Source organism: Scyliorhinus torazame, chromosome 12 (genome assembly GCF_047496885.1).
Source record: "Scyliorhinus torazame isolate Kashiwa2021f chromosome 12, sScyTor2.1, whole genome shotgun sequence".
Classification (NCBI taxonomy): domain Eukaryota; kingdom Metazoa; phylum Chordata; class Chondrichthyes; order Carcharhiniformes; family Scyliorhinidae; genus Scyliorhinus; species Scyliorhinus torazame.
The window spans coordinates 7,071,416-7,093,732 of NC_092718.1; the positions used below are offsets into that span (position 1 = coordinate 7,071,416).

Genomic DNA, 22,317 nt, shown 5'->3' on the forward strand with positions numbered 1-22,317 from the left:
TAAAGACTTCCGGGTTGCGGCGATGCGGAGCTAAGCCGCGCGATTCGGCAGCTCCTGCGGAAACGGACTTTTGGGCCCGCTAACGGAGCCCCAACGGCACTTTAAAAAAAAAAAAAAAACCAACCCGTTGGGAAGGAAGGAGAAAGTCCCCTACAGACCTGCATGGAACGGACCCGCAGCGAAACGGCGAAAAAAGCGGCCCTGGAGCAGCGGGAGTAGGAAGAAGAAAAAAACAAAATTGCGGGCCCCACGGACAGAGAGGAGATGAAAGAGTTCATCAAGTGCTGCTTCGAGGAGCTGCATAAGGAGATGGTGGCGCCGAAACTGGCAATGGTTGAAAGACTTGGAGCAACCCAGAAAGCCCAAGAGGTGAAGATCCAGGAAAAAGTGAGTGAGAACGACGACGAGCTCGTGGGCCTGGCGGAGAGAGTGGAGCGGCACAAGGCGCTGCACAAGACGTGGGCGGGAAGACTCGAAGACCTGGAGAACAGATCGAGGAGAAACAACTTGAGGATCCTTGGTCTCCCAGAAGGAGTGGAGGGGGCCGATGCCGCGGCATATGCGGGCACGATGATCGGGACGCTGATGGGTGCGGAGGCCCCCCCGGGATTGCTGGAGCTGGATGGGGCGTACCGAGTGCTAGCGAGGAAGCCCAAGGCAAAAGAGCCGCCAAGGGCGATGGTGGTGAGATTTCACCGGTTTACGGACAGAGAGAGGGTCCTGAAATGGGCCAAGAAGGAACGGAGCAGCAAGTGGGACAATGCGGAGATCAGAATATACCCGGACTGGAGCGCGGAGGTCGCTAAGCGGAGAGCGGGTTTCAACCGGGCCAAAGCGTGCTGCATCGGAAAGGAGTGAAATTTGGAATGCTACAGCCAGCGTGACTGTGGGTTACACATAATGGCCAACACCACTACTTCGAAAGGCCCGAAGAGGCGTGGACCTTTATACTAGCTGAAAAATTGGACTCTAATTGAGGGTTTGTGTGGGAGGGGGGTGTTTGAGGGTTGAAGTATGATGGTTGTTGTACATAGGGGGTCAACCACGTGCAGGAAATGCTATATGGGCTGGGGGAGAGGGACAAGGCCACGACAGGAGCTGCGCCATGGGGGGCGGGGCAGGCTTTGGAAAGCGCGGGGTTGTCTTTCCCGCGCGCGGCAAAAAAGGCGGGAAGGGGAACAAAGGAATGTACATTGATTGGGCGATTCCCACACGGGGGGGTCGGTTAAAAGGATGGCGGGGGAAGCTGGGGTCCGCAGGTGTCAGCTGACTTACGGGAGGGATATGGGGGGAGCAAAAAAGCTAGACGGGGTCTAGCGGGGAGGGGGAGGGTTGCTGCTGCACTGGCCGAAAGGGAACGGGACACAGAAGAGGTGGCTGGGACGGGGGTCCCCCGGCTGGGGGACTGGAGAGTGAGGGAGACGCAGACAAGGGACTGGCCCAGAAAAGGAGATGGCTAGTCGGCGGGGGGTGTGAGAGTCCCAATCCGGCTGATAACGTGGAACGTGAGTGGCCTGAATGGGCCGGTGAAGCGGGCTTGAGTGTTCGCGCACTTGAAGGGACTGAAGGCAGACGTGGCAATGCTCCAAGAGACAAACCTGAAGGTGGCGGACCAGGTCAGGTTAAGAAAGGGATGGGTAGGACAGGTATTTCACTCGGGATTGGACGCAAAAAATAAAGGGGTGGCAATATTGGTGGGAAAGCGGGTGTCATTTGAGGCCAAGACTATCGTAGTGGATAATGGAGGGAGATATGTGATGGTGAGTGGTAGGTTGCAAGGGACGTGGGTGGTGTTGGTAAATGTATACGCCCCGAACTGGGATGATGCGGGATTCATGAAGCGCATGTTGGGGCGCATTCCGGACCTGGCGATAGGAGGACTGATAATGGGAGGGGACTTCAATACGGTGCTGGACCCAGCACTGGACCGCTCCAGATCAAGGACGGGAAGGAGGCCGGCGGCGGCCAAGGTACTTAGGGGGTTTATGGATCAGATGGGGGGAGTGGACCCATGGAGGTTTGCAAGACCACAGGCCAGGGAATTTTCTTTCTTCTCCCACGTGCATAAGGCTTACTCCCGGATAGATTTCTTTGTTCTGGGCAGGGCGCTCATCCCGAGAGTGGAGGGGACGGAGTATTCGGCCATAGCCATGGGTGGAACTGGAGCTGGGAGAGGAGAGGGACCAACGCCCGCTGTGCCGGCTGGATGTGGGACTGCTGGCGGATGAAGTGGTGTGTGGGAAGGTGAGGGGGTGTATTGAAAGGTACTTGGAGGCCAACGACAATGGGGAGGTGCGAGTGGGGATGGTATGGGAGGCGTTGAAGGCGGTGATCAGGGGAGAGCTGATCTCCATCAGGGCTCATAGGGAGAAGATAGAGGGAATGGAAAGGGAGAGGTTAGTGGGGGAGATCTTGCGAGTGGACAGGAGATACGCAGAGGCCCCGGAGGAAAGATTACTTGGGGAAAGGCGACGGCTCCAGACGGAGTTTGACCTGCTGACCACGGGCAAGGCGGAGGCACAGTGGAGGAAGGCGCAAGGGGCGACTTACGAGTACGGGGAAAAGGCTAGTCGGATGCTGGCGCACCAGCTCCGTAAGAGGGCGGCAGCGAGGGTAATAGGGAGAATCACAGATGGAAGGGGAGCCACGGTTCGAAGTGCAACGAAAATAAATAAGGTATTCAAGGACTTCTATGAAGAGCTGTACCGATCCCAGCCCCCAGGGGGGGAAGGGGGGATGAGGTGATTCCTGGACCAGCTGGGGTTCCCGAGGGTGGAGGAGCAGGAGGCGGTTGGTTTGGGGAGCATGCAGGCGGGGAAGGCCCCGGGGCCAGATGGGTTCCCGGTGGAATTCTATAGAAAATATGTGGATCTGCTGGCCCCGCTACTAGTGAGGACCTTCAACGAGGCAAGAGAGGAGGGAACCCTGCCCCAGCCAATGTCGGAGGCGACAATCTCCTTGATTCTAAAGCGAGACAAGGATCCACTGCAATGTGGATCGTACAGGCCGATTTCACTCCTCAATGTAGATGCTAAGTTATTGGCGAAGGTACTGGCCACTAGGATTGAGGACTGTGTCCCGGGGGTGATTCACGAGGACCAAACGGGATTCGTAAAGGGCAGGCAGTTAAATACCAATGTGCGGCGGCTCTTAAACGTGATAACGATGACATCGGAGGAGGGAGAGGCGGAGATAGTGGCAGCTATGGACGCGGAAAAAGCCTTTGACCGAGTAGAGTGGGAGTACCTCTGGGAGGTATTGCGCAGGTTTGGGTTCGGGGTAGGGTTTATTAGATAGGTTAAGCTCCTTTACAGCAACCCGGTGGCGAGCGTTGTGACGAACCGGCAGAGGTTGGAGTACTTTCGGCTGTACCGAGGGACGAGACAGGGGTGCCCCCTGTCAAAAGAACAAAGAACAAAGAAATGTACAGCACAGGAACAGGCCCTTCGGCCCTCCAAGCCCGCGCCGACCATACTGCCCGACTAAACTACAATCTTCTACACTTCCTGGGTCCGTATCCTTCTATTCCCATCCTATTCATATATTTGTCAAGATGCCCCTTAAATGTCCCTATCGTCCCTGCTTCCACTACCTCCTCCGGTAGCGAGTTCCAGGCACCCACTACCCTCTGCGTAAAAAACTTGCCTCGTACATCTACTCTAAACCTTGCCCCTCTCACCTTAAACCTATGCCCCCTAGTAATTGACCCCTCTACCCTGGGGAAAAGCCTCTGACTATCCACTCTGTCTATGCCCCTCATAATTTTGTAGACCTCTATCAGGTCGCCCCTCAACCTCCTTCGTTCCAGAGAGAACAAACCGAGTTTATTCAATCGCTCCTCATAGCTTATGCCCTCCATACCAGGCAACATTCTGGTAAATCTCTTCTGCACCCTCTCTAAAGCCTCCACATCCTTCTGGTAGTGTGGCGACCAGAATTGAACACTATACTCCAAGTGTGGCCTAACTAAGGTTCTATACAGCTGCAACATGACTTGCCAATTCTTATACTCAATGCCCCGTCCAATGAAGGCAAGCATGCCGTATGCCTTCTTGACTACCTTCTCCACCTGTGTTGCCCCTTTCAATGACCTGTGGACCTGTACTCCTAGATCTCTTTGACTTTCAATACTCTTGAGGGTTCTACCATTCACTGTATATTCCCTACCTGCATTAGCCCTTCCAAAATGCATTACCTCACATTTGTCCGGATTAAACTCCATCTGCCATCTCTCCGCCCAAGTCTCCAGACAACCTAAATCCTGCTGTATCCTCAGACAGTCCTCATCGCTATCCGCAATTCCACCAACCTTTGTGTCGTCTGCAAACTTACTAATCAGACCAGTTACATTTTCCTCCAAATCATTTATATATACTACAAACAGCAAAGGTCCCAGCACTGATCCCTGTGGAACACCACTGGTCACAGCCCTCCAATTAGAAAAGCATCCCTCCATTGCTACCCTCTGCCTTCTATGGCCTAGCCAGTTCTGAATCCACCTTGCCAGCTCACCCCTGATCCCGTGTGACTTCACCTTGTGTACTAGTCTACCATGAGGGACCTTGTCAAAGGCCTTACTGAAGTCCATGTAGACAACATCCACTGCCCTACCTGCATCAATCATCTTAGTGACCTCCTCGAAAAACTCTATCAAGTTAGTGAGACACGACCTCCCCTTCACAAAACCGTGCTGCCTCTCACTAATACGTCCATTTGCTTCCAAATGGGAGTAGATCCTGTCTCGAAGAATTCTCTCCAGTAATTTCCCTACCACTGAAGTAAGGCTCACCGGCCTGTAGTTCCCGGGATTATCCTTGCTACCCTTCTTAAACAGAGGAACAACATTGGCTATTCTCCAGTCCTCCGGGACATCCCCTGAAGACAGCGAGGATCCAAAGATTTCTGTCAAGGCCTCAGCAATTTCCTCTCCAGCCTCCTTCAGTATTCTGGGGTAGATCCCATCAGGCCCTGGGGACTTATCTACCTTAATATTTTTTAAGACACCCAACACCTCGTCTTTTTGGATCACAATGTGACCCAGGCTATCTACACCCCCTTCTCCAGACTCAACATCTACCAATTCCTTCTCTTTGGTGAATACTGATGCAAAGTATTCATTTAGTACCTCGCCCATTTCCTCTGGCTCCACACATAGATTCCCTTGCCTATCTTTCAGTGGGCCAACCCTTTCCCTGGCTACCCTCTTGCTTTTTATGTAAGTGTAAAAAGCCTTGGGATTTTCCTTAACCCTATTTGCCAATGACTTTTCATGACCCCTTCTAGCCCTCCTGACTCCTTGCTTAAGTTCCTTCCTACTTTCCTTATATGCCACACATGCTTCGTCTGTTCCCAGCCTTTTAGCCCTGACAAATGCCTCCTTTTTCTTTTTGACGAGGCCTACAATATCACTCGTCATCCAAGGTTCCCGAAAATTGCCGTATTTATCTTTCTTCCTCACAGGAACATGCCTGTCCTGTATTCCCTTCAACTGACACTTGAAAGCCTCCCACATGTCAGATGTTGATTTGCCCTCAAACATCCGCCCCCAATCTATGTTCTTCAGTTCCCGCCTAATATTGTCATAATTAGCCTTCCCCCAATTTAGCACATTCATCCTCGGACCACTCTTATCCTTGTCCACCAGTACTTTAAAACTTACTGAATTGTGGTCACTGTTACCGAAATGCTCCCCTACTGAAACATCTACCACCTGGCCGGGCTCATTCCCCAATACCAGGTCCAGTACCGCCCCTTCCCTAGTTGGACTGTTTACATATTGTTTTAAGAAGCCCTCCTGGATGCTCCTTACAAACTCTGCCCCGTCTAAGCCCCTGGCACTAAGTGAGTCCCAGTCAATATTGGGGAAGTTGAAGTCTCCCATCACCACAACCCTGTTGTTTTTACTCTTTTCCAAAATCTGTCTACCTATCTGCTCCTCTATCTCCCGCTGGCTGTTGGGAGGCCTGTAGTATACCCCCAACATTGTGACTGCACCCTTCTTATTCCTGATCTCTACCCATATAGCCTCACTGCCCTCTGAGGTGTCCTCTCGCAGTATAGCTGTGATATTCTCCCGAACAAGTAGCGCAACTCCGCCTCCCCTTTTACATCCCCCTCTATCCCGCCTGAAACATCTAAATCCTGGAACGTTTAGCTGCCAATCCTGCCCTTCCCTCAACCAGGTCTCTGTAATGGCAATAACATCATAGTTCCAAGTAGTAATCCAAGCTCTAAGTTCATCTGCCTTACCCGTAATGCTCCTTGCATTAAAACATATGCACTTCAGGCCACCAGACCCGCTGTGTTCAGCAACTTTTCCCCGTCTGCTCTGCCTCAGAGCCACACTGTCCCTATTCCCTAGTTCTCCCTCAATGCTCTCACCTTCTGACCTATTGCTCCCGTACCCACCCCCCTGCCATACTAGTTTAAACCCTCCCGTGTGACACTAGCAAACCTCGCGGCCAGGATATTTATGCCTCTCCGGTTTAGATGCAACCCGTCCATCTTATACAGGTCACACCTGCCCCGGAAGAGCTCCCAGTGGTCCAGAAAACGGAAACCCTCCCTCCTACACCAGCTGTTTAGCCACGTGTTTGTCTGCTCTATCTTCCTATTTCTAGCCTCACTGGCACGTGGCACAGGGAGTAATCCCGAGATTACAACCCTCGAGGTCCTGTCCTTTAACTTTCTGCCTAGCTCCCTGAACTCCTGCTGCAGGACCTCATGCCCCTTCCTGCCTATGTCGTTAGTACCAATATGTACAACGACCTCTGCCTGTTTGCCCTCCCCCTTCAGGATGCCCTCTACCCGTTCGGAGACATCCTGGACCCTGGCACCAGGGAGGCAACATACCATCCTGGAGTCTCTTTCACGTCCACAGAAGCGCCTATCTGTGCCCCTGACTATAGAGTCCCCTATTACTATTACTCTTCTGCGCTTTGACCCTCCCTTCTGAACATCAGAGCCAGCCGTGGTGCCACTGCTCTGGCTGCTGCTGTTTTCCCCTGATAGGCTATCCCCCCCGACAGTATCCAAAGGGGTATATCTGTTCGAGAGGGGGACAACCACAGGGGATTCCTGCACTGACTGCCTGCCCTTTCTGGTGGTCACCCATTTCTCTGCCTGCACCTTGGGTGTGACCACATTTACATAACTGCGATCTATGACGCTTTCCGCCACCTGCATGCTCCTAAGTGCATCCAATTGCTGCTCCAACCGAACCATGCGGTCTGTGAGGAGCTCCAGTTGGGTGCACTTTCTGCAGATGAAGCCACCCGGGACGCTGGAAGCCTCCCGGACCTGCCACATCTCACAGTCAGAGCACAGCACCCCTCTAACTGACATTGCGTCAATTAATTAAAATTTGTCTCTTTTTTTTTTTTTAAATACTTTTTTTTTTTTAAATTGCAAAGTTACTGTCAACTATCTGTTTCCTAGCACTAAATTTCTAATAGAAATGCGATAGCTAACTATAATACTCTCCGATCTCTGGCTTAGATATCCTCTAAATTATAATTAAGTTATTATGTTTAATTAGTTCCCAAATACTCAAATATTTTTTAAATTTAGGTTAGAATCCCAACCAGCCACTCAGGTCACAGCTTTTCTGTGATGTCGCTTCAATTTCCCCCCGACACACACAATTTGAAAAAAGGTATAAAAGTAAAAATCACTTACTTGCCTTCTGAGTGTCTGAGATGTTCTCAGGTTCTCTCGCTGACAGAGACTGCTCCTCCACCACCGATCCTTGACCTGCACAATGCTAATAATATAATATGGCACTTACCTTACACCAATGGGTCTTATTATTAGGTTAGAGGAGGAGGGCGGGTGGGAGACACTACACGTGTAGTGTCTCGGGTTTCCTCTCCACCAGAATTTATTGGTTGGTTGGGGGGGGGGCACTTGCCAGAGGTAGAACTTCCGGTTCCCACCTTATATAAAAACAAATAAAACTGCTGTAACTACTCACCTCCAAGAAGGCCCCTGCGCACCAAAATCCAATGGGCTGCTCCTGTAAAGGTAAGGTTTTTAAACTAACTACTCACCTCCCAGAAGGCCCCTGCGCACCGCTGCCGCCGAAATCCAAAGGGCTGCTCCTGTAAAGGTAAGTGGTTTTAAATTCCCCCCTGTTGTTTGCATTGGCGATCGAACCCATGGCCATATCACTTAGGGAGTCTCAGAAATGGAGGGGGATAGTCCGCGGGGGAGAGGAGCATCGGGTATCGCTATATGCGGATGCCCTGCTGCTATACGTGGCGGACCCAATGGAGGGGATGGTGGAGGTCATGCAGACTCTGAAGGAGTTTGGAGAGTTCTCGGGCTACAAGCTTAATGTAGAGAAGAGTGAGCTTTTTGTATTACAGGCAGGGGACCAAGAAAGAGGGATAGGGGACCTACCGCTGAGTAGGGCGGGGAGGAGTTTTCGGTATCTGGGGATCCAGATAGCCAGAGGTTGGGGGGCCCTACATAAACTGAATTTGACGAGGGTGGTGGAGCAAATGGAGGAGGATTTTAAAAGATGGGACATGCTCCCGCTCTCGTTGGCGGGTAGGGTGCAGTCGGTCAAAATGGTGGTCCTTCCGAGGTTTTTGTTTGTGTTTCAGTGCCTCCCCATCGTGATCACCAAGGGCTTTTTCAAGAGAGTAGGTAGGAGTATTATGGGGTATGTGTGGGCAAATAAGACCCCGAGGGGTAGGAGAGGGTTCTTGGAACGCAACAGGGACCGAGGAGGGTTGGCTTTGCCAAACCTAGAGAGTTACTACTGGGCAGCAAACGTGGCGATGATCCGCAAGTGGGTCATGGAGGGAGAGGGGGCGGCCTGTAGAGGAACGAGCCTGGGGGCGTTGGTAACGGCGCCCGGTGGTGGCGGCAACACTAAGGATCTGGGGCCAGTGGAGAAGACACAGGGGTGCAATGGGAGCATCGGTGTGGTCCCCGATCAGGGGTAACCACCAGTTTGTCCCGGGGAAGATGGACGGGGGGGTTCCAAGGCTGGCATCGGACGGGGATAAGAAGAATGGGGGACTTGTTCATTGACGGGACATTTGCGAGCCTAGGGGCACTGGAGGAGAAATTTGAGTTACCCCCGGGAAATGCATTTAGATATATGCAGGTGAGGCGACAGGTGAGGGCATTTCCGTTGCTCCCGGCACAAGAAGTTCAAGATAGGGTGATCTCGGGTGTATGGGTCGGGGAGGGCAAGGTGTCGGAAATATACCAAGAGATGAAAGAAGAGGGGGAAGCGCTAGTAGAAGAATTGAAAGGTAAATGGGAGGAGGAGCTGGGGGAGGAGATTGAGGAAGGGCTATGGGCGGATGCCCTGGGTAGGGTTAATACCTCCTCCTCGTGTGCCAGGCTCAGTCTGATACAATTTAAGGTGGTTCACAGAGCGCATTTGACGAGGGCGAGGCTGAGTAGGTTCTTTGGGGTAGAGGATAGATGTGAAAGATGTTCAGGGAGCCCGGCGAACCATGTCCATATGTTTTGGTCATGCCCGGCATTGGAGGGGTTCTGGAGAGGTGTGGCGGGAGTAATATCCCAGGTGGTGAAAGTCCGGGTCAAGCCAAGCTTGGGACTAGCAATATTTGGAGTAGTGGATGAGCTGGGAGTGCAGGAGGCGAAAGAGGCCGGAATTCTGGCCTTTGCGTCCCTAGTAGCCCGGCGAAGGGTCTTGCTATTGTGGAAGGAGGCGAAGCCCCCTAGCCTGGAGGCCTGGATTAACGACATGGCGGGGTTCATAAAATTGGAGAGAATTAAGTTTGCTTTGAGAGGGTCTGCACAGGGGTTTTACAGGCGGTGGCAACCGTTCCTAGAATATCTCGCGGAGCGTTAGAAGAAGGTCGATCAGCAGCAGCAGCAACCCTGGGGGGAGGGGGGGAACGAGAGATTGTTTGAGGGGATGGACGAGCGGGAGGTAGCATGGAGGGTGGGGGGAAACGGTACGTGCGGCCAAGAGCCAGTGTATAAAGCTATGTAAAGATACCATCTTGCCATGTATATATCTTGCTCAGGGAGATTTTGCGTTATTTTGTTACGTGGGGGGGGGTTACTGTTTGTAAGGGGAAAAATTGTGTTGTTAAAAAACCTTAATAAAAAATATTTTTAAAAAAATATATATAGATTGTAAATAGCTGGGGCCCAAGGACCGAACCCTGTGGCACCCCACTAGTTACATCTTGCCATCCAGAAATAGACCCATTTATCCCCACTCTCTGTCTCTGGTCCGTCAGCCAGTCTTCTATCCAAGCTAATAAGTTGTCCCTAATCTCATTTTGTGAATTAACCTTCTGTGCGGCACCTTATCAAACGCCTTCCGGAAGCCCAGATATACTACATCTACAGCATCCCCATTATCCACTTTGCTTGTTACATCTTCGAAGAATAATACGACCACTCATCACATTTCTCAGGGGCAAGTAACACCTCCAGATGAATTTAAACATTGTAAGTGATTCATTTTAAAAAACATTTTAGAGTACTCAATTATTTTTTTCCAATTAAGGGGCAATTTAGCGTGGCCAACCCACCTCACCTGCACATCTTTGGGTTGTGGGGGTGAAACCCACGCAGACACGGGTAGAATGTGCAAACTCCACACGGACAGTGACCCAGGGCCGAGATTCGAACCCGGGTCCTCAGTGCTGCAGTCCCAGTGCTAACCACTGTGCCACCGTGCTGCCCTCTGATTTGCATTTCATAATCCAATAACTGTTCTTTCTAGAAGTGCAATGCTGTTATTTTGATTAGAAACTATTGCAAACCGTAAAGTCTTGAAATCACTACTTTTGTTTTGAGGATTGCTCCGTATGAGCCATTCTAGAGGTGTTGAGAGATTTTGGCTACCAATGGGCAAGGTATCACAACTTAATTAATTACCAATAACCTGGAAAGCTAATGTTAAACAGACAATTTGGATGTTGCTTTCAAGGCTTGAACTCAGCGCTGAGGTGATACAAAACCCCTAATACCTAAACTTCATCGTGCACTGGCCAAACCGTTGGCATGTTTGCCTGCTTCTCAATTGTTCGGTCTGTTCTTCTAGCTGAAAAGGGCAAACAAAGAAGAACCCATTAGCCTATTATTGCTCCTCCTTCTGCCCCTCTCCTATACTGCAAGTGCAATGGTGTCGGTGAATTTTCAAAGTACTCTAATGAGAAAGATATTTTAAAACTGGTTACTGTCTTAACGTGTAAACAGAACTTACAACAAAATGGGATTATATGTATGTTTGGCCCATTTAAGGGAGAAAGATGTGGTATTGTTGCATTTTGATTTCTTTCTATCTATTCAACAGCACTATTTCATCACTTTGCTTTTTGGAATTTGGACAGTGAAGAAACAATCTATCGCCCCTGCCCTGACTTTGCAATACCAGCAGTCTTAAATTGAGAATATGGGACACACTAAATTTCTCCTGGCATGCTGAATACAACAACTGCATATTCCTATCTTAACCACTCCCAGACAGGAACATGCTATACAGCAGCACTTTGCTCACGTGCTATTTAACTTCAGTCTTTTGCAAGAAGTATGAACTTAAAAACTGCAGTCTGGCACATTATCCAAGAAAAGGGGCTGGAATCTTAATCAGAATGGCAGAAATGTCAAGATTATGTACTTAATTTAATATTGCGCAAATCTGACATCACATATATAAGTGGCAAACATCTCCATTCTGTGCTAATTACCATCTGAAAGCCTTTATTTGCCCTTTTCAAATGAGAAGAGAAACAGACGATATATCAAACAGGGAACATATTTCTTCTCTCGGTAATGTGGCCAAATATATTCTTATTCAGCAATAGTATCCAAAGGAAGCCCATTTATTCTGTTTCACTGGTCTGAGATTCTGGCTGCTCGTTTCTGCGACTACAACCTAAGCCTGTTATAAATACCATGAATTTTGCACAGGTCAACATGAATGTGTGGGGTCATCCATATTTATTTTTATGCTGATTGCTGCTTATTGAATCTGGTACACTACTTGTTTTAGAAGCAGGACTTCAATCTACTCTTCATTTTACCCCCCCCCCCCCCCCCCCGCCCCCCAACCACCACCACCACCATCATGAAGCACAAGATTTCCAGCAATGTTATTTAAATTGCTCAATTCAAATTATTGGACAGTTTGAATTTATTTTGTCTTCAAACAAATATGGTTTTGAATTAACTGGAATATCTTTACAAAAAATATACTACTGGGAATTGCTCCTTATGTGAGATGCCTGCTCAGTTACGTAACTGGAAAAAAAATTAAACAATGTTGCTTTACCTTCATAACGCTTCCTCTAGCCCTGTAGGTAACAGCACCTCAGGCACAAATCTGGTGTTCTTGATTAATAAGGGGATCAGCGGTTATGGGGAGAAGGCAGGAGAATGGGGATGAGGAACATATCAGCCATGATTGAATGGCGGAACAGACTCGATGGGCCGAACGGCCTAATTCTGCTCCTCTGTTTTATGGTATATTCTAATGACAATTTCTCCATTTTATATAAGAACAGTTTTGTACTCTTTGCACCATACTGCTCCCTTGCCTGGACTGAAGGGATTGACTCATGTTGGAAGTATAGCTCCAGGGACTAGGGCTAGCCCAGCTAAGTGGAGACAAATTGAACAAGCATGAGAGAAGAAAAATTTATACCATTGAGGGTATTAACTGAATTTCCCTGTAATGTGTCTGCACACAATCCAGAACACTAGCTAGAAGAACCTGCAAGTAAACTTGTAATGGTCTTATTTTTATTAGGCTATTGTTTCCCTTGTTACCTTGTGGAACTCAGTTTCAAGTGTTTCCCATTGTACATCTAAATAGATTTTCTACAGTGCAGAAGGAGGCCATTCGGCTAATCGAGTCTGCACCAACCCCATGAAGAGCACCCTACCTAACGCCCCCCCCCCCCCCCATAAAAACCCTGTAACCCCTTCAAACTTTGGACACTATGGGGCAATTTGGCGTGGCCAATCCACCTAAACCTGCACATCTTTGGACTGTGGGAGGAAACAGGAGCACCCGGAGGAAACCCACGCAGACACGGGGAGAACATGCAGAATCCGCAGAGACAACCACCCAGGGCTGGAATTGAACCTGGGTCCCTGGTGCTGTGAGGCAGCAGTGCTAACCACTGTGCCACATGCATTCATTCTCTGTTGAGAGGGGATTGTGACTGAGTTATAGAAATGACAAAAGCACTGTTTGATTTTGTTTTCTCTCTGAAGGTTGAAGAAGGAACCTTTGACCCTTTATGGGATACAGAAGCTAGTGGTGGCAAATGAAGGGCTTGTGGTGAATTACCATATGGGCTCTGACCATAGTGGGACTGATGGGCTGAAATGCCTTTTCTTAGTCTGGACCCTCTGTTTCTACAGGAACTGAGTGACTGCATTCACATACCTGCAGCCAGCAATGCGTTGGTGGTGGAACATGCCTCTGCAGCCTTGCGTTTCCAACTCTCAATCTAGTAGAATAGGAAAGTGGAAAGATTGTTTACACATTCTTGTGTAAGAATTCTGTGGTTATGGGACAGGCTAGTTAAATATCACACCTGAACTGCTTAATGTGATGTGTAATGTGAAACAATATTGTGTCTTTTGTGCAACATTAGTGTATTCTTCCGTTTTTTGCCTGCTCTTTATTCTATAGCAGTAACTAGGACACAGCAGGCATAAAACAGCAATTATTTAATAATTCTGTAGGATTCTCTGAAGTAAAATGCAGAGTGTTCTAGGTTGACAGCTGCCTTTTATTCAAAATATTCACTTATCTTTCCCACTTTTGTTCAAAATGAAATACCTTAGCAAAGGAAATGCAGAATCCATTGGTTTTCATATTAACCCCAGTATCATTATTGAACAAAGCTGGGCCAGTTTACGAAAAATGGACATTACATAACCTGGTCTCATACCTGTCAATGGCCCACTGTCTTAAACTCTCCCTTCAGTTTTCCACATGATTTACTTCCACTGCCTCCCTGGGAAATCTCTTTCCTCTATTCACCAGCTTCTCCATAAAACATTTTGTATCCAAGCTTCCTTCTAAGTTTGTTCCTGTGTTTGTGGTTTGGCGCTTAATGGGGGATGAGGGTACCTAACATCCACCAGGGTTGCCAAAAATTGTTGCTCTTTTTTATGTAATTGTTGCTCTTTCTTTATATAATTGTTGCTCTTTAATAAAAAAATCAACGGTACTCACTTCTCTCTGGTTGGGAAATCCATTGGAGCTTATCATCTTCCTGTAGTATTGAACCGAGGCTTTGGGATACCTCCTCTTATTTTTGCTTTCAAAATCGATATAGTAAAGTCCAAATCTTTCTGAATATCCTTCATCCCATTCAAACTTATCCAGCAGTGACCAGGACGTGTATCCCTTGACTTTAACACCATCCTTAACAGCTGCAACAAGTTTGAAAATCATAATAGTTTAAAAAAACTGCCAAACTGAAATGACAGAGAATGCTGGAAATTCACAGCAGTTCCATGAATGCTTGTGAAAGGAAAAGGTTGATTCATGCGCTGTCTGCTTCAGACCCTCTGTCAGAACAAAGGTCTATGTTCAATGTTAACCTGGTTCCTGTTTTTATTTCAGGATTGTCCTGCCATGACCCCTGCCCGGTTGCTCCCTGCAGATTCTACTTCAACTGAATGAGAAATAAAACAGCCTAATAAAGCAACTGCTGTTGCTTTATGTAAAGATTAAGATTGCACCCTTCCCTCCCCCCCCCCCCCCCCCCCCACCGAGCTCACCCTCCCTCTCTCGCACACTTTTTTTCTCTCTCTCTCTTCCCCATTCCACTCAAACAAAGCTAATGTTCCACCGACGCCATGCTAACTCCTCTTGTTGAAGGGTTGAGTATTGATCAATTAGTGAATAATATAGAGAACCAGTTGTTTGTTACCACCTCCTTGGTAGGCAGTGATTTATGGCTAAAGAATTACCCCCACCCCACCACCATTGTATGATTATTGATTTGGTAACTGTGCTTGTTTACTATTTGTATATTGTCCAAGCAATTTTCTGTGACAAAACCCTCTTGCAACAACCAAAATCACAAAACGAGGTATATCTAAATGCCAGTTTTTCTCTGCAATTAACCTAATGAAATTGCAAGATTGCCTGATTTCTGATGACAGCTTGTCGGGGTGAGAGCTGGATGGTGGGAGGCTTTTTCCTCTCTTATTAATAGGAATTTCCCTTTCATTTTTTCTTCAGTAGTCTCTCATTCTAATTACAGGACACTTGAATCAGAATATTTTTCTGCTTTATTGTTATCTCTTCCCATGTAGGAGAAAAGAAACAACTATTTTCATCAAATTATATGTCGCCCTTACTGAGGAATATGTCATATTTTGATATAAAGTGAGCCACCTTTAAGAATCTCGTTAACGTAGTTATTCATGTACTGCATTCGCCACTTGTCACAGAGCTCGGTACACTGCTGTTTTTCAGATACTCCATTTTCTGTCACATAGATCCTCGGGTTTCCATAGCGACTCTGAAACAAAACAATAAGAAGAGCATTGCTACTGATCAAATTGCAGCCTCACACAAGCTGAAATATTAATGTACAGTGTTGTATGGAGTGAGTTGCAATGGCAGAAAGAACAACTATAGTGAGATAGGACTGTCTGTAATCTCATTACCAGACTCGCACATGACAGGATTGGCTAATTACAATCTGCTCTTAGAAATAATTTGGATTATAATTAGTATTAGGATAATTATACAGTGAAAAACATTAAATCATACAGTTGAGACAGGTGAGCTAGCAATAAGTAACAGTCCTCAAACTTTTTGACTGTTGTAACAAAGATTATGAATAAACAAAATTCTTCTGAAATGTTGCTGCTGTATGGTCATCATGCAGGCTGACAGCCAGGCAGCACGGTGGTGCAGTGGTTATCACTGTTGCCTCACAGCGCCGAGGACCCAGGTTCGATCCCGGCTCTGGGTCACTGTCCGTGTGGAGTTTGCATATTCTCACTGTTTGCGTGGGTTTCGCCCCCCCACAACCCAAAGAGGTACAGGGTAGGTGGATTGGCCACGCTTAATTGCCCCTTAATTGGAAAAAATTAATAGGGTAATCTAAATTATTTTTTAAAATGCAGACTGAAGGCCTCATCAACTCTACCGGCCTCTCTACTCCAGACGTCACCTCTAGCCACTTACTTTTATCTGTCACCATCCACATTCACAATTAACTTACAATACCATGCAAACTCCTGGCTGCCTCGTCTTTGGTTCTTTATTTTCCATTGTAGCCTCAATTTGCTCAACTATCCCCTTATTTCCATCTTTGACTGTGGGCTCAAGCCAAATCTTCCCAATATTGGCATGCCGTTCCTTAAGGGGCACAGCCTTGAATGTATCTGTCGCACAACGTCTTCAACCATCTTTGATAAGATCTGACAGGACCATTACATTCTCATTCTTCTCTAACAATACTACCTATTACCCCAGGACCATCCAGCTTCCTCCCTTCGGTACAGACTTTTTCCTATCCCCTGTCCCCTCCGTTCTCACTTCTAACAAATCCAAGGTCTTAAGGGCCTTCTTTTGCTTTCCCTTTTCCTTACTCCTGCCCATCATCCAAACCTCTTGCTCTACCTCAAACCAGAACTGTCCCTAGTTTTTCTCCCATTTATCCTTGCGCTGTTTCTGAGTAAATGATTCCCCTGACTATTCCCACTATGCAAATTTGCTCATGCAAACGCCCATTTTTGTCTGCTTATGCCTCTTCTGAAGGGTGCCAAGATTCCCCGCCCCATGTGTAAAGGTGCCATGGTCCTGTGTTCATAATTTCACCCCGAAGATTTGTAGATTTTACAGAATGAAAACTCGTGCAAGACCATACGAGTGCTTATGCCATTTGTATTGTTTACACTCTGGTTTATGGTTATACTCAACCATAGAAAACTTTTCTCTTCAAATTATTAGAATTTTGTTTCAAAGAACAAGGGCCTGTACTGTTCTATATGAAAATGAAATGAAAACCGCTTACTGTCACAAGTAGGCTTCAAATGAAGTTACTGTGAAAAGCCCCTAGTCGCCACATTCCGGCGCCTGTTCGGGGAGGCTGGTACGGGAACCCTTTCTTTTTCCCTGACATGTTAGCTACACATAATATATTCATCAGTGTTACTTAATTTTGAGATTGCATGGATGGTGTACAACGGAACACACCAGGGGTTGGGGATTTGTGAAAAATAAACCACTTGCAGGAGTTGATCTATCGTACACTGCTTAATAATCAATGATAGTCGGTGATTTACCTTTTGGAGCAAGTGACTGAGAAATAATAATCTTCCTGCGTACAAATTGGCTGCTGCATTTGCACCATCAATCATGACTAAAAACTAATTCATTGAGTGCTGAGCACTCTGAGATGAACAAAGATCAAAAAAAAGTACAGCACAGGAACAGGCCCTTCGGCCCTCCAAGCCCGTGCCGACCATGCTGCCAGTCTAAACTAAAATCTTCTACACTTCCTGGGTCCGTATCCCTCTATTCCCATCCTATTCATGTATTTGTCAAGATGCCCCTTAAATGTCACTATCATCCCTGCTTCCACCACCTCCTCCGGCAGCGAGTTCCAGGCACCCTCTGTAAAAAAAACTTGCCTCGTACATCTCCTCTAAACCTTGCCCCTCGAGATGTTAAGGGGTTAAGAAGTCACTGTACAAATGCAAGAATTTCCACATTTATAAAGCAATTTGTGATGGGGACCTTTCTGATTCTTTTCCAGGTTCATCTGCAGCCGGACTAAATGCCTGTGCACTTCAGCACCTTGTATCCAAGACATTAAGGCTGGGATTGTCCGACCCTGTCATGGCAGGACCTGCCACAGGTGATTTGGTGGTCCAGCCGAAAGTCCACTGACCGTCCGTGGGATGGACGATCCCAGCAGTTGGCAGGGTTGGAAGGTCCCACCGTAGGTCATAATCTTCCTCCTAGATCTTTCTACTCCTTCCTGTCATCTCGATGTTTCAGCTGTAGTTTTAAAAATTGTTGTCTATTGTATTTTTATTCCTAATAAAATATATTTTGTGCTTATTTTGTGATGGGATTTGTTGTATCCAACACTCCAAACAACAGTTGTATCACTCCTGACCTTCTCTAGTGACCTCCAGTTTATGGAGCATTAAAAGAAAATCCACTGACTACGCTACTGTGTACTTATTTCAGAATGCACTAAATGAAGCAAGTCACCAAGACTTCTCAGCAGCAGCCCCCCAATCCCATGAACTCCACCACTTAGAAGAACATGGCCTCCAAGTCAAACATCATCCTGACATGGACATATTTTGCTATTCATCGTTGCTAGATCAAAATCCTGAAACTCCCTACCTTCATCTCAAAGATTAGTGAAGAAAGCAGCTGACCACCACCTTCTCGAGGGCAACTTGGGATTGGCATTGTTAGCTGTGCCAGTGATGTGTCCTCAGAAGGTGTTTGCACCTACAGTTCCTTCATGTGGAGATCTTGGTTTACTGAGATGAGAAAATAAAATACCTAAGCTGCTGTATTGTGTCTCTTTTGCAAATCATTGCACAGCACCTGTGGCTTGGCCAAGATTTGGAAGTGATTATAAATGGAATTGTAGGATGATCCTGTCATTTAACTCACCAGCCCTCAATGTCCCACTTCCTCAGGTATTTCCTGATTGTCATTCCAAACTTAACATGGATAGTTGATGAACTGATTAATTACAAAGATGTTGATATTTTCGAACAATAACTTGTTTATTATGTACAACTGAACTAGATTCAGCCACTAGGACTAGATGGACTTGGGAGTCCTTGTTCACGATTCTCTTAAGGTTAACGTGCAGGTTAATTGTGAGCAGTTTTGGGCCACATATCTAAGGAAGAATGTGCTGGCATTGGAAAGAGTCCAGTGGAAGTTCACAAGAATGATCCCTGGAATGAAGAGCTTGTTGTATGAGGAACGGTTGAGGACCCTGGTTCTGTACTCGTTGGAGTTTAGAAAGATGAGGTGGAATCTTATTGAAACTTACAGGATACTGCGAGGCCTGGATTGAGTGGGTGTGGAGAGTATGTTTCCACTAGTAGGAAAAACTAGAACCAGAGGACACAGTCTCAGACTAAAGGGACGATCCTTGAAAACAGATGAGCAGTTTCTTCAGCCAGAGGGTGGTGAATCTGTGGAATCCTTTGCCGTGGAGGCCAAATCACTGAGTGTCTTTAAGACAGATAGATAGGTTCTTGATTAATCAGGGGTTAGGGGGAGAAGGCAGGAAAATGGGGATGAGAAAATATCAGCCATGATTGAATGGCGGAGCAGGCTCGATGGGCCGAGTGGCCTAATTCTGCTCCTATGTCTTATGGTCTTATGTTACATTGCTGAAACTATCCATGAACATTGTCCCTTGTGACTCCTCATCATGTGTTCTCTTACATCTTCATTATGGGAGGTGTTATTCCTATAGTCCCACACGTAAACCCTTACAAATCCTAATACTGCAGTTTTCAAAGGAGAATTGGATAAGCACCTGAAGAGAAAACACCTTCAGGGTCCACACTGAAAGAGTGCAGAGCTGGTTAAGAACAAAGAACAAAGAAATGAACAGCACAGGAACAGGCCCTTCGGCCCTCCAAGCCCGTGCCGACCATACTGCCCGACTAAACTACAATCTTCTGCACTTCCTGGGTCCGTATCCTTCTATTCCCATCCTATTCATATATTTGTCAAGATGCCCCTTAAATGTCCCTATCGTCCCTGCTTCCACTACCTCCTCCGGTAGCGAGTTCCAGGTACCCACTACCCTCTGCGTAAAAAACTTGCCTCGTACATCTACTCTAAACCTTGCCCCTCTCACCTTAAACCTATGCCCCCTAGTAATTGACCCCTCTACCCTGGGGAAAAGCCTCTGACTATCCACTCTGTCTATGCCCCTCATAATTTTGTATACCTCTATCAGGTCGCCCCTCAACCTCCTTCGTTCCAGTGAGAACAAACCGAGTTTATTCAATCGCTCCTCATAGCTTATGCCCTCCATACCAGGCAACATTCTGGTAAATCTCTTCTGCACCCTCTCTAAAGCCTCCACATCCTTCTGGTAGTGTGGCGACCAGAATTGAACACTATACTCCAAGTGTGGCCTAACTAAGGTTCTATACAGCTGCAACATGACTTCCCAATTCTTATACTCAATGGCCCGGCCAATGAAGGCAAATATGCCGTATGCCTTCTTGACTAACTTCTCCACCTGTGTTGCCCCTTTCAATGACCTGTGGACCTGTACTCCTAGATCTCTTTGACTTTCAATACTCGTGAGGGTTCTACCATTCACTGTATATTCCCTACCTGCATTAGACCTTCCAAAATGCATTACCTCACATTTGTCCGGATTAAACTCCATCTGCCATCTCTCCGCCCAAGTCTCCAGACAATCTAAATCCTGCTGTATCCTCAGACAGTCATCATCGCTATCCGCAATTCCACCAACCTTTGTGTCATCTGCAAACTTACTAATCAGACCAGTTACATTTTCCTCCAAATCATTTATATATACTACAAAGAGCAAAGGTCCCAGCACTGATCCCTGTGGAACACCACTGGTCACAGCCCTCCAATTAGAAAAGCATCCCTCCATTGCTACCCTCTGCCTTCTATGGCCTAGCCAGTTCTGTATCCACCTTGCCAGTTCACCCCTGATCCCGTGTGACTTCACCTTTTGTACTAGTCTACCATGAGGGACCTTGTCAAAGGCCTTACTGAAGTCCATATAGACAACATCTACTGCCCTACCTGCATCAATCATCTTAGTGACCTCCTCGAAAAACTCTATCAAGTTAGTGATAGACGACCTCCCCTTCACAAAACCGTGCTGCCTCTCACTAATACGTCCATTTGCTTCCAAATGGGAGTAGATCCTGTCTCTAAGAATTCTCTCCAGTAATTTCCCTACCACTGAAGTAAGGCTCACCGGCCTGTAGTTCCCGGGATTATCCTTGCTACCCTTCTTAAACAGAGGAACAACATTGGCTATTCTCCAGTCCTCCGGGACATCCCCTGAAGACAGCGAGGATCCAAAGATTTCTGTCAAGGCCTCAGCAATTTCCTCTCCAGCCTCCTTCAGTATTCTGGGGTAGATCCCATCAGGCCCTGGGGACTTATCTACCTTAATATTTTTTAAGACACCCAACACCTCGTCTTTTTGGATCACAATGTGACCCAGGCTATCTACACCCCCTTCTCCAGACTCAACATCTACCAATTCCTTCTCTTTGGTGAATACTGATGCAAAGTATTCATTTAGTACCTCGCCCATTTCCTCTGGCTCCACACATAGATTCCCTTGCCTATCCTTCAGTGGGCCAACCCTTTCCCTGGCTACCCTCTTGCTTTTTATGTACGTAATAATAATCGCTTATTTTCACAAGTCGGCTTCAATCAAGTTACTGTGAAAAGCCACATTCCAGCGCCTGTTCGGGGAGGCCGGTACGGGAATTGAACCCGCGCTGCTGGCCGTGTTCTGCATTGCGAGCAAGCTGTTTAGCCCACTGCGCTAAACCAGCCCTGAACTAATTAAGGTGCTTTTGCAGAGAGTTTGGGGTAGTGTGAGATGACGGGCACTAAAACAATATTAAACTATGTATCTCTGATTTGCAGTAAATACCTTGATATAATTCAGAATCCTCCTGAAACCCCAGGGTACAGAGTACAGCCACTCAGAACCTGGATCTGGCCACCCTGGGTCAACGAGTTCTGCCAAGTCACGGTCTGTGTAATAACTTGGCCCCTTGCTGTAATGGTAGTTCCTGTGAGTGATGTAGCGGGTTGTGAAGTGACCCAGTCCAAAGAAGTCTGCTGTGCCTTTGATGAAGTGTTTCTCCTGTGGAGTAAAGGCAGGCAATCTGGAGACACTCAGGCCTTCCTGTGAGCTCTTTCTCCCTATTAATATAACAAACAGCAACGTAGATCAAATTCAGCTACGAATAAAGACAAATGCTCATATGTAAAGCAGAGATCTTGTTCTGGATTGCATCTGGTTGTAATATAAAATTCATTGTGCCCTCACAAACATACAGCCTTACCTGCCTCAGATTCAATTAAGATCCATGCCTGCACTAACACAATTTAAATGTACATGAACAGGTTAGACAGAAACTGCAGGAAGTAATCTGGCATTAAATTGGAAGTTTGAATGTTTGTACAAGAGACATTGTACACTGACTTGCTAAAAAATCATAAAAGCTACAAGCATGGAAAGGAAACAGAAGGCCTTCCTATTTGTTTGCAATCCTATACTATGCTAGGACCCAATTATAAAATACTTTGGGGGTGGTGCAGTG

General features: G+C 47.1%; 2 protein-coding genes across 11 annotated transcripts in view; one reads left to right on the forward strand and one right to left on the reverse strand.

Annotated features, from left to right (window-relative positions):
* The window catches only part of zwilch (zwilch kinetochore protein), a 101,569-nt gene extending 83,517 nt beyond the window's left edge, over nucleotides 1-18,052 (forward strand). For both annotated transcript variants that reach the window (XR_011933851.1, XM_072470370.1), the window contains one exon: nucleotides 17,745-18,052. The gene's annotated coding sequence lies outside the window, so the exon portion shown is untranslated. The remainder of the gene's footprint in view (nucleotides 1-17,744) is intronic.
* Nucleotides 1-22,317, reverse strand: part of LOC140387370 (lactase-like protein) — a 113,206-nt gene that overhangs the window by 3,906 nt on the left and 86,983 nt on the right. For 7 of the 9 annotated variants that reach the window (XM_072470362.1, XM_072470360.1, XM_072470361.1 and 4 more), the window contains 4 exons: nucleotides 21,642-21,916; nucleotides 15,368-15,494; nucleotides 14,195-14,394; nucleotides 13,397-13,460 (listed from right to left, as the gene is read on the reverse strand). In XM_072470362.1, coding sequence (XP_072326463.1) covers nucleotides 13,397-13,460; nucleotides 14,195-14,394; nucleotides 15,368-15,494; nucleotides 21,642-21,916 — 666 coding nt within the window. Of the gene's footprint in view, nucleotides 1-10,970; nucleotides 11,045-13,396; nucleotides 13,461-14,194; nucleotides 14,395-15,367; nucleotides 15,495-21,641; nucleotides 21,917-22,317 lie in introns of all 9 variants that reach the window. The other 2 variants (XM_072470363.1, XM_072470364.1) reach the window with 2 other exon arrangements.